General features: G+C 41.9%; 1 protein-coding gene across 9 annotated transcripts in view; it reads left to right on the plus strand.

Annotated features, from left to right (window-relative positions):
- ARHGAP22 (Rho GTPase activating protein 22) overlaps positions 1-12,189 on the plus strand; it is a 149,988-nt gene that overhangs the window by 91,301 nt on the left and 46,498 nt on the right. Inside the window, exon 1 of one of the 9 annotated variants that reach the window (XM_021397814.1) lies at positions 538-843. The exons of the other annotated variants lie outside the window; for them this stretch is intronic. Within the exon in view, the coding sequence (XP_021253489.1) occupies positions 792-843 (52 nt within the window). The 5' untranslated portion in view covers positions 538-791. Of the gene's footprint in view, positions 1-537; positions 844-12,189 lie in introns of those variants that run through there. 9 annotated transcript variants of the gene reach the window in all.

Genomic DNA, 12,189 nt, shown 5'->3' on the forward strand with positions numbered 1-12,189 from the left:
AAAAGCAGGAGATATTTTGGTGGTCTTTGATCTTTCAAAGCAGTATGGCAGTGTGAGGGAAAATAACCAGCCGTGGTCACAAAGTACAAAGCAAAGAGGTAAAGCACTTGTTCTTCTCTTAGTACCCACTGCCCAAAGGCCTCAAAAATTTTTACAAATGCAAATGTGACAGCATTGTCACCCCTCTTTAAAAGACAGGGAAACTGAGTCATAGAGTAGTGGGATTACTACCTGGACTGAAAATCTCCTGATGATTTAACTGCTTAGCAAGGCTTCCTTTTTTTTTTTTTCTTTTTTTTCCCTAGTAATGCATAAGGACAAAATCAGGGGATAGCCCACTAACATGATATGAGAGTTTTATAGCAATTCATTTTTCATTCTGGACAAGAATTAGTTAATAGAAACAAGTTTTTACGTTATCCAAACCTGATGGGTTTTTTCCCTTCTCAGCATATTGTTGGTTGCTGTAGCAGCTGAGTAATGCAGAAGTTCTGCCTGAAAATAATGCTTCCTCCTTATATGATATTGCACATATTGTCATGGAAATTGTCCTCATTTCCCCCGAGCACACTTTAAATAACTCAAACAGCAGTGCTAATGAGCAGAAAGATATCTGCAATCCCCACCGTGCAACTTGACATACTTTATCCCACTCTGAATTCCCCTTGCTCATCATTGAACATTTTAAAGATCTGGTATAATAATTTGCTTTCTCGCTTTGGTCCAGTCATTCTGCTTTTAGCACTTGGTAATAAAAGGTCAGCTTTGGCTGAAACCTTAGTGTTGCAGCCATGCCATTTTTTACAGCTAAATACCTTAAGAAAAGCAAGTGTCTCCGAAAGGGTAAGTCATCTTTTTGGTGTATTTATTTGGTGTTGTCTGTTTTGCTTTAAATTACAGTAAAGGATTTATTTTGAATTAACAAGCAGTGGGAATGGATCTATTCATACTGCCAGTCGGTTAGCACAGGGGTTTTATTATGCTGTACACATTTTTGGTTCAAGATACACTGTATGTTATTATCTAGCATTTTACATTCACTAAAGCCGACTAAGCGAGAGATTGCTTAACCCTTTAAACATGGAGCATATGTTTTGCATGGGGATAGAATATCTAATGCAGAACCAGACAGGAGCAGAATCTGTGTGTATTTGTTTTTCCTGATAAGTTAGGTAGGCAGCTGGGTAATGCTCCAGTATTTTTATTTTTGTTGACAAAAAGATTTTTTTTCATCTGCAGTGAAATAATAACTTTAATGGCACTGAATGAAGGAAATGCTTGCTTCCTCCTAGCATCTTTTGTTTGCAGGGTTACCTAAGTGCATGATTTTGTGTAGATTTTTAGCTTGCTGTTGTGTTTGCTGTGTGGGCTTTTCCAGGAAAGGTGATTGTTCTACTTCCAGGTAGATACAAAACTGAGAGCGGTTTGCTTCTAGCACTATAAAAATTAACAATGTGATTAACTCCTAATAGAGAAACACGTTCCTTGTATTTTTCTTGTTCTGTTGTGTGTCTCTTTACTGTGAAATTTTTCTAGTCAGCAGTCCAAATAAGGGTTCTGCATAAGGGAAAAGGGGCTACTTGTAGCTGAGACATGTATCACTCAAGGGGATCTGACGGATTTGACTTGCTTACCTGGCTAAGGATTTATGTTGTGAATTTTCCTTAAAAATCATTCCTGAGGCATTGCTAGAAGGTGGAAGTGCAGGTTTTCATTTCAGGTTTCAAGCTGAAGAAAAGGTTTTGCAGGAATGCACGTTTATTTTCTTTTTTTTCCTGAAGGATTCTTATTTAAAATGGGATTGCACAGGAAGTGCTAACAGTTAAGACGTGAGAATTGAGTTCAGCTGACTTGTAGTCGCTGGCACCAACTTTCAATATTTTACTGAGAAAAACAAATGTGTGTGTGTACACAAATTTACACAATCATTAGGATTTTTTAAGGATATAATCATACCAACAAAGTTTTTATTAGAAAGATGGATATAAAAATATATCTTAATTCATTTGCTTTTTTTTAGAGTTTTGTTGTATACATACATGTATATACCAGTCTACAAGGGGGCATAGGACGCTTTTTGCTCCCTCTATTTGCTCTTCTGCTTCAGGCACTTGCCTGAGTGGTAATTCTTTCCCTTACTATATGTGTCATGATAGCAGGGTCTCTGTAGATAGATGCTGATAAGAGGTGCCTGCCCTACTTGTGTATGAAGTAGGCATTGCAGGAAGGGGCTGTTATATGGCCAGAAAAGGTAAGGCTATTCTGTCAGATGCAACCTGAAGATAATTATTTAGTTCTGATGCCTTTTACGATGGGGTGTGTGCATCCTACTGAATGGTGTCTGTTGGCTGTAGGCTGTTCCCGGCCCGACTGTGGTAAGAAACTGTGATGTATTAGACACAACAGGGTGTGGAGGCTTGGAGCTAAGCATTATACATACAGCATAAGTCAGTGTGGCTCTAAGGGTTACACTTGGAATCTGGGGAGCAGTCACTCACTGCTTGATCCTTTGCCTAGAGAGCTGCTACTCACTGCTGCTTTGCTGCAAGGATTTGGCATCCTTGGGAGAAGATGTTGCTGCGTGAGAGGACTCAGCCCCATGAAGCAGCAGATGGGAGTATAAGCTGTGGCTGTAAGTCAGGCCTCAGTGGGACTGCATCTGCTAGGAGCCATCATCAGTGCCATAGTGCAGCTGCTGTGATCTGCCTAGCCCTGTAGCTCATCCTGGGGAGGATGACTTGTGTGTGCAGGGAGAAAGGGAGGAACAGCTTGGTACCCAGCCTGTGCAAGGAACAGGGGCTAAGAAATGATCATTTTAAAATCAGAATCAATATGGACTTAAATTGGAATCTTAAAATGTTGCTGAGGCAGGCTTAGCCTAAAGCAACCAGACATAACCTCAGTGAGTTATTACCACCAGGAAAACCTTAAGCTAACTGAGCACCCCAAATAGATTTTTCCTAAAAGCATCTTTCTGGACCAAAGAGGGTACAGGGTGTTGCCTCTCTGAGCCTGCTTCCACCAAAATCTTTTTGATTTGTGAAATCTGTCTGGCATGCTGTCATCTCTCCTGGTCCAGGCATGCTGGGGATCCTGTACTGTTCTGGTGTTTGTTCTGCTCTGTGCTAACCTTCCTCCCCTTGTTTCCAGGACAACCTGGGAAGGGAAGTACCAAATCACTGAGGCAGAACTGATGTGCTGAGGTAGGGAGTACTGAGGTAGCTGGGTGTATCCATGAGCAGTTCAGCATCTGTCACCCATGTTGCTTTGAACAGATTGGACTCCTGATAGTTTTTGAGGCACTTCCCTTTCAGTGACTTCAGGCAATCCCCTGTAGCTCCTTTCCAGAAAGCACTGCATTTGCAGATTTTTTTTTTTTTTACTGTGATCTAAGTAGGGAGATTTCCATTCTTCCCAGTAAATAAACGTGGTCGTTAAAAAGGCATTAACTGATTATGGAGTGCCCTAGGCATAGCATCAAAAGTACAGTTGCATAAAAGCTATGGTAGCCACAGGCTCCAGTGGGTCTGTCCTTGCTTACTGTTCTCTGTGCTTGTGAACAAAAGAGCAAACCAGCAAGAGCAGTGATGTCTGTGTATGATCTCTTTCCCACAGGTTCAGATGGCCTAGGGACTGGAGCTGGGCTGTGAACAAAGTTGTGGCCAGAAATATTGGTCATGTGGGATTCAGCCTTAATAAGGGAACTATTCCAGATCGATACAGGAAGTGGCCAGTAGAGCTGGGAACTAGGACGTGATTCCCCAAATCACGTTGCCTGAAATCTCAGGCAGTGCAAGGTTTCCACTCTTAGATTTTTGGACAAGGTTAGCTCTATGTTATCTGAAGACTGTTTCCCCTCAAGTGACCTTTAGTCTCACTGTGCTCCATTTTTTTCTCTTCATTAGCAGGCCAGGCTAGGAAGCCTTTTGGATTAGCTCTCTGTGTGGTGTTTTTTTTTTTTTTTGTGGGGAAGTTGAGAGAGCTTTGGGATACCCCTGAAATAGCACAGGTAAGCCAAAGCACAGCGTTCTCTCATGTTTTGCTTTGTAAACTGTGCTGTTCCTATGAAGATTTCCCAAAGGTCTCATTTGGTGATGCATCCTTAGCCTACTCCTACTCCTCTGGTAAAACTACAGTAATGACAGGTTCTGGAAAGACACAAGTAACGACTCACTTGTTTCCCCTATTGCCAGTATTTAGCAACATCAAACTCCGAACAGTTACACCCCCACCCACATTAAACAAGACATCAAAACAATGAAAAACATTTATCACCACCTGCAGCCTGTTGTTAAAACCCACTGTTCTCTCCTAAGCCCTCCTACATTAACATTTCCGTCTGTCTTTGGCCGTCCACTGAGCACTGGCTCACAACTATTCAAAATTGGAGTGTACAATGTCATACAGTTAGAATTTTCTCTGATCTGGTGAGTCACTGTTGATTTTCACTTACCCTTGACTTCTAGTGGAGAAAAAGAAGTTTCAGCTCTGGCGAAGCCTTTTCCTCTTTAATTCAAAAATAATAATAATATTGCATGTTTTATTGCCAACTGGTTCTTACTTTGCTGCAGCTGTAGATTTATAAGACTTCAAAGCTGGATGATTAAGACATTGCTTTTGTTTGTAGCCAGGCAAGCCAAACAATCTCAACTTCAAAGGAGGGGGCGTTCTTTAATGTTGTGGGCTTCCTCTTCATGCTTAGAAAATGAGGTTGCTGAGGACGATGCCACATGCAGCAAACAGGCTGCTGCTCCGGGAGGAACTGTTGACTGCTGCCTGGGAAGAACAGAGCACACCCAGCAACATCAGGGTGTTTGATGGCTGCTGCTTGGGTCTCTTTGCATGATAACGAGCTATAGGACTTTAAATATGTTCTGTTGCTATGCTCAGAGCTTCTCTCTTGGTAGACCCCCAGCAGTGACCATACTGGAAGCAAGATTTAGGCTTGAGTTCTGCTGTATCACCTATTCCCTGGGCTGGATTTTCTTCCTCCTCTGATGTAGTTGCAGTGTGGATGATTTTATGGGCATTGGGAAGAGGCTGTCTCAGTGAAAAGAAGTGTTCAAGCCCTACAACATTGTGGTTTGAGGGGAGTAGAGACCAGGACTGGAGGTGAAGGTACTCCACATCTGACAATCGTGTTGAAATGGAGCCCTCATGATTTGCTTTTGTGTTAGTACTTTATGTGGTCAGCCATGAATCACCAGTTCAACCTAGTAGAGCTGAGGGAACAGCAACGGGGTAGCTTCATTGTTAGAGGGACCTAGGGGTCACGGTGCAGCTTTATTTCCTACTCTGCAGCACAGACAGTGTGGTATGACCCTGTCTATTTTATTAAGTTCCTTTTCCATGTATATGGTCGTTGCTCTAGTGAAGAAAACAGGACAAAAGCCTCATGATGAGGCAGAAAACGGGACTGGATAACTGTTACTTCTTGAACCATGCAGGGTATTATTTTCCAGGAATATTTCACCAAGAAATTAGCCTTAAAAGCCCTACAAATGAATTAATTCCATACTCTGGCAATGTAGTGAGGTGCAACACATGACGATGTATCTGGAATCAAAGCAAGTTTTGGTAGATGAACCCCCAGACAGAGTGGGTTGTGGATGCATGCTACTGTTGAGCAGTTGGTGACTCTAGGAAGCAGAATTCTGGGTTCCTTGGGCCTGTGGGTGTGAAAGGAACTGGCTTGGCCCCAGAGAGACATGGCTGTAATTCAGCAAAAAACTTGCAGAGCCATGTGGCTCTGGTGCAAGCATCCCTCATCAGTATTAAAATCTGAGTGGAACTGGAGCTTTATCCAGCCAGTATCTAGGCACTGGTGGGATCCGGGCCACTCTCTCTACAGGGCTCTGGGATTCACCAGCCAAAGAGACTGCCAAGAAACGCAGTGCTTCAGAGGCAGAGCTGGCCAACGCACCGCTGTGCCTCTCAGGGAGCCATGCGTTCACTGCTGAGAGATCAGTGACTTCAGCATGCGAGTTAAAGTTCTCCAAGTAGAGGATGTGCCAGGCAACCACTGGGGCTGCTGAGTTGAGGGAGCAGCTTTTCAAGACACACTACATTTCTAATTTCTAAATGTGGCTTTCCTCCTTTAAAAGCACTGCTTTGGTGGGTAAGTGGCCCTTCCTTCCTGTGCTTGGGGGAGCAATTTTCATGCTGTTCAGCTTGCTCCATCTCATTTTTTGCTTTCTGCTTTCTAGGACTGATGTTGACTTTGCATTTGCATCCCATAGACCTTCATACAGTATTCCTTTCTGTGTGATGATCAGTGTTGGGTTACTCCAAGGTGCCTGGAAGGAGTAGATTTGTTTTTCATTTCTGGCTCTGCTACTCACTAGCCAATACCATCCTGCAAATAATTTAGTATCCCTGTATCTCAGTTCTGCATTGGTATGTAGGAATTTCACACTGTGGAATTTGAAAACTGTTTTTTTTAGAACAGAGTAAGCGTTTTCCTGCTGATGTGCAATATAACCTTAGGAAATAATTTTAACCTCTGTGTGCCTGTTTCTCCTTAGTTAAAACCGAAACACTGGTGTTTATTTCTGTGACAAGTATTCAAGCAGTGCAACATATGTGATTTCTTTTAATTTAAACATATACCAAAATAATTTCCATTTGCATGTCCTTGTTATAAGATTATTTGCAGTGATGTTACTGTTTCTGATCTGAACTGTACTGGAGATCTGTAATTGGACAGAGGAGTAACAAAACTGGATTGGAAGAAGTTGAGTATTAGTATAATGTATATGATATGAAGAGCTATTTATGCTGCACCTCCTTTTGGAAATCAGACTTTGCTAATATTTAGACTTTAACATGGACAGGCTTAGAACATCTGCAAGCACAGAATGTTTTCATGTATGTATTTGCATACATGCGCACTCTTTGTAATCGTTTTTCTGTAATATTTTCATACCTGTGTACCCGTATCACCAAAGTTAATTTAAACAAGAGAAGAGAATTACAAAATCTCCTCTCCGGAAGTCTAAATCTCTCTTAGGTGCAACTGGATAGTACAGCAGAGACCAGATTGGCAAGGCATCAGTATATTGATATCTATGTGTTTTCACTTTCATGATGTGGACCACTGAAATAAAAATAATAGTGAAAAGCAACCTTTGTCTTAAAAATCGGTTACAGTCATAAGATGCGGAAGCTTAAAGCTCTGAGTTCATTTTCCCCTCCTTATATGCTCTTTTAGGGGCTTTCAAGTTCACACTTGCTCTCAATAACAAATAGGGAAGGAAAGAGGAAGCAGCTGCCACATGTGCCCAATACCTTCTGTTACCAGACTGGGGTTCAGACAAATCGTGAAGCCATCTGTGACTTTTTCCAGCCGTGTAGACCATTAGACCAAATGGTTCTTCTGTTTCCAGAGCTTATCTTCTCTGGCTCCCTGTGTATCACAGTATCACTGTAGATACATAATTCATTATGTGGAAAGCCACTGTTTTAATCTAATATTAAAGAGGCAGCAGCTCAGCAGGTGTCCCCAAGGGAAGGAAGGCCGTATGCTGCTGGCAGCAGCTGCTGGCTTCAGGCTTATCAACATTTTTTTTTGCTATGAAACGGAAGCTGGAAGACTTCTTAATATACCGTGCCATTGGCTCAGCATATCCCCACCTTATGTCTGTTATTCTGCCTTTGACTGCAAAGACAAAAATTCTTGTAATGCACTGTTTGTGATGGCTGCATGCAGTTCTGTGCTCTCAGGAAGGAGTGAAGAGAAGGAGGCTCACAAGGTGGATGCACTCTGCTGCCTTCTCTCATCAGTGCACAAAGTGAGCTAAATGCATCTGTGGGGCAGGGCCACTAATGTCAGCATGGTCAGAATATCCTTCCTGCTCCTGGAAGCATAAAAATAGCCAAATTCATTGCCTTTAGAAAATATGTTAAGCAATAAGGCTGATATTCCACCACAGTAACCCAAGTGCTAAGATTTGTGTGGCCTAAATCAGTATAATTAGATCTAATTTGTATAGTTAATGTCATTGACAAAAGCAGCCCAACTAGCAGCCTTGGAGTTTAAGTACTGTATCACATCATGCGGCAAGAAAAGTTTTACAGTTTCTTGAGATAACAATTCTGTCATCTTCTCTGTTTGAATGTCATAAAGCATACTGATGGTTGGTTTTCCTCAGAAGAATATGTGGGACCTAAAGTGACATCTAATTGCATGCAATATACCTGTCCATCCCTTTACCTGGTACTTGATCCTCAGCTGAGAGAAAATTCAGCCTCTGAATATTCCAGGTTCTATATAGAGGCTCCTCACAGGGTAGCCTTTCTTGCTATATCAATAACTTTGGGGTGTAGTTACAGAGTTTGGCCTGCCGATGTGAACATCATGCTGCAAATATGTTCTTGCACTGGAACGAATTTGCTGTATGTACCTGTGCAGACTTCAGGATCTGTGGGATGTGTTCCCATGACTTTTAGGTCCCTCTAGGTTGCCTTGTTAATAAACCAGAGGCTTACAAGGCTTATGATTTAGCTTTGGCCATTAGCCTTTGCTTGAAGAACAGAGTTGTGTTACTCTGTTGGCACGCCTGCAATCTGTTTTCTGGTTGATACATTTGTAGCACAAATTGCTACAAATTAGATAGTAGCATCAGTTGCTTTGGAAGACCGTCTGGAAGCGCACTGTGGATCTAGGTGTCTGCCCTGGGCTTTATTACTTGTGTGTACAGTGTAGAGGTGAATATGTTAGCTGGCAGAAGAGACTATGCTTATGTGCAGGCCTTTGGCCTATTCTGTACAGGCATTGAGATGGAACACAACAGAAAGGTGCATCTGTAATATTCTAGTATGCTGTGAGTGCTGCAGACTGGACTTCCTCTGGGGAATCAATTGAGTCTTAGAGAAGAGCATTCTGTGCAGTGCTCCCTTGAATTTCAGTGGGGAAAGTCCACCAGCTGAAGACATCTCTTAGGATGAATTGTTCCTTACATACCAGGCTTTTTTCATTGCTTGTTTAAATCATATCTAAATCTTAACATTTTCAAAAAATGAAGTTACATCCGCTAATGATTAACCACTTCAAAGGAACTTTTATGGACTTTTTGATAATGCTATTAGCAAGGAGGAATATGTCCATTGCCACTGGGTGGAGAGAATTAGAATTGATTTTTCTATAGCTTTATTTGGCTAGCAGTCCATTGACAGTAGTCCTAAAGCACAAAGATTTGAGGCCCTGCTTTGTGCATCAGCATAACTTCAATTCCAACAGCCATCCATGATTGTGTTCCAAGTGTCTGTAACGCTTAACACAAGTGACAAGTACCAATTGTCCTTTTTGCCAAGCAGCGCTACTGTCATAAGTGAAAAGTGATGTGTGTTACACAGTCCTGTTTAGAAGATCCATTGGTTAACCAATACACAGCCAGATACAGGAGACTGCTACAAAACTGCTATTCTTTGCAGACTGTAGGAAGACTTCGATCAGAATATCTCATATAGTGTTTAAATTCTGCTTTAGATCAGTAGTGCTAGGTTTTTTCCCCAAATATGTCAATATTTTACAAAGGCTTACAGTATATATTCTTTTGCATTTCAATTCCTTTTCTGCACTAATGCAACACAAATAGCTTCATTTTTTTTTGAAAACAAAGTCTGTAAGTGTTGAGTCCTTAATGATAGTCCATGTATTTGCTGCTGCCAAAACCATTCTTGTAAAGCTTCAGTCACTTCACTGAATAAAATAATGTTTGTAATTGGTTGGCTTGATTTTCTGAAGAACTCTGTATTCATTCTACAAAGAAACAGAGTCTCTACTGGCTTAGCTGAGAGCACTGCTCTGCAGCTGAAACTATACCAGCTGATGGCTTCACCTCAGTTCTCCTTCGTGCAGAGTCCAGAGCACTGGCTAAGATGGCAGACAATGATCTTTAAAGAATTTTTCACTCTAAGTTTTATTGTAGAGTTAGGTGCGGAGGAAAAGAAAAATCGGGCTTATGAGGAGCAAGGGGGAGCAGAAGATAGTTTTAGTGAAACTTATTTAGAAGGCATGAGAGATACTTCACTGATAGGAATGAGCATACCTGGAAATTGTGAGCACAACAGTCCCAGAAGAATGTAGAAGTTGGATATTATCTTTCCAGTATGAAAACATCAAAGAAAAATAGATCTGATTTTACTGTTCTGATGGTGTAGTAACTCAATGCTCATCAGAATTTAAAATTTCCCTCAACTCTTGTCCCTGGTGTTAAAGATTTGAAGAAATTTATGAGAGCTAGAGAGCTGGAAAATTGCTTGTGGTTACTTGGTAATGCATAAAAATTATCCACTCATCTTCATTCAGGTTTTTCAAAGCATGGAAGATCGTCATCTTTGGTCAGGAAGGAATTTCCTCCTTAAAATAGTGTGTAAACATAACCACAGTTGGAATACGTAATTTGATACATTCCTCAGAAGTGTCTAGCACTTGCTGCCTCGGAGAACCACACTGAGCCATGTGGCCTGCTTTACATAGATGTGCCACTATTCTCTGAGTCTTTCATTCATACATCTGTGATTTTGTTGTACCCTCAAATTCATAGTTGCCTTCTGTGCCTTCTGCAACGTGTCCTGCAGGGGCTGGCATGCTTCTTCTGCCAATGGGCACCCAAGTGCATGCCTTCTGCTGGCCTCGGAAAACAGTTGTCCCTTCAGTCCAGACCAAAGGGTAGTGACACACAGGATCAGAAGTTTGCATAGCTTAGGTAGTTGCACACTTCATCATTTTTAAGGGTTGAGTTCATTGCAGTTTTGTAGATTTTGAATGTATTGAGGAAAGGCTGAAGAGTTAGTTTTCTGGAGTGGGAGAAAGGAGGGTGAGGGAAAGCATCCTCCTGTTGGTATGAGGCTGTCTGTGGAACATGCTGGGGAAAAAGCTGTGCAGCCTTTTCTCCCCCTTGTCACCCTCACTTGAGACCACAGACTTGCTTTTGTTGCAGGACTGGGGTGTTTTTTTGGAGGGGAAGAAATATAGATAGATACATTTTCTTCCACTGGGATGTCTGTACAGAAGAACAAAGGTTGTCTGTCATTTTAAGACATTTCATAAGATAAACAGCCTTCCAACACATGGTGATATGAAATGGGCTTTGAAGGAGGGGCTTTTTGCGAATGAAAGAAGCTGAACCACAAATATGCCTGGGCTCCCAACACCTTATTTTCCTATTTGGCAGAGTGACTGATGCCAAGGAGCCAGATACCAACGTTGTTTGCCTGCCAAGCAACAGGTATCAGCAGAAGCAATGCTATACCCTATATTTTTCTGCTTTGTCATCAGGTATTGCTTCAATACATAGTGACCATGATGCTGTGCACTGAAAGCTCCGCCTAAGAAGCTGGGATTTCTGCTATGATGAGGGTTTGGAAGTCAATGTGTTTAGTCTGCACAGTGATTTCTTGTCAGGAAATGTGATTTTAATCAAGCCACAGGGGTTTAATTGATTTGAGCAAACTGTCACTTATTTTACAGTCTCACTCCTGAAGCATCATTGGAGACAATTAGAGTGTAGATATTCTAGCATTCCCACTCAGGATGAAGCATGCAAGTCACAGAAGGGGCAAAGTGGTTTCATGCAGCTACCAGTAACTGGTGGTTCAGTAGTTTCTCTTTGTGTTATTGTTGATTAATTCCTACCTGTAATGGTTCTTCTGGCTTCCTAAACCAACTGTGACCGTGTTGGAGGGGTTTCCTCATTTGCTGCTACCCAGTAGAAGCTGTTACAAACAAATCCCAAAATAACAACAATGCTTCTTGTTCATAGGGATTCTAAACGCAGCTGGGGTCATGTTTCACAGGCTCGAGAAACCTCTCTGGTCAGGGAGCCAGCGTGATCTTAGTTAATGGTCCTTCTTTTTATGGAGCAAAGTAGTTGTGGTCAGGAACTGGAGGGATTGGTGCCTGAGCTGCGTTGGTGCAGTGTCCTTGAGAAAAATAATGTACTCAGCAGATGTGTGCTATGCCTGGGCTCATCTCAGCCCTAATTATTGGGCTGCTCCAGTAGAGATGGCCCTCCTGTAGTTCGGCGCTCAGCTTAACTAAGTTCAGACTGTACACTACAGCCACAGTGAGCAGCACATCCCAGGCAAAACAGTGATCTCCTCCTGAAATTTCAGGTTCTTGAAAACAAAGAGGTTATTTGAAGTGAATAGAAGCATTAACTCGTTCCTCTAGTTTAATGAGCAAGT

Source organism: Numida meleagris, chromosome 5 (genome assembly GCF_002078875.1).
Source record: "Numida meleagris isolate 19003 breed g44 Domestic line chromosome 5, NumMel1.0, whole genome shotgun sequence".
Classification (NCBI taxonomy): Eukaryota; Metazoa; Chordata; class Aves; order Galliformes; family Numididae; genus Numida; species Numida meleagris.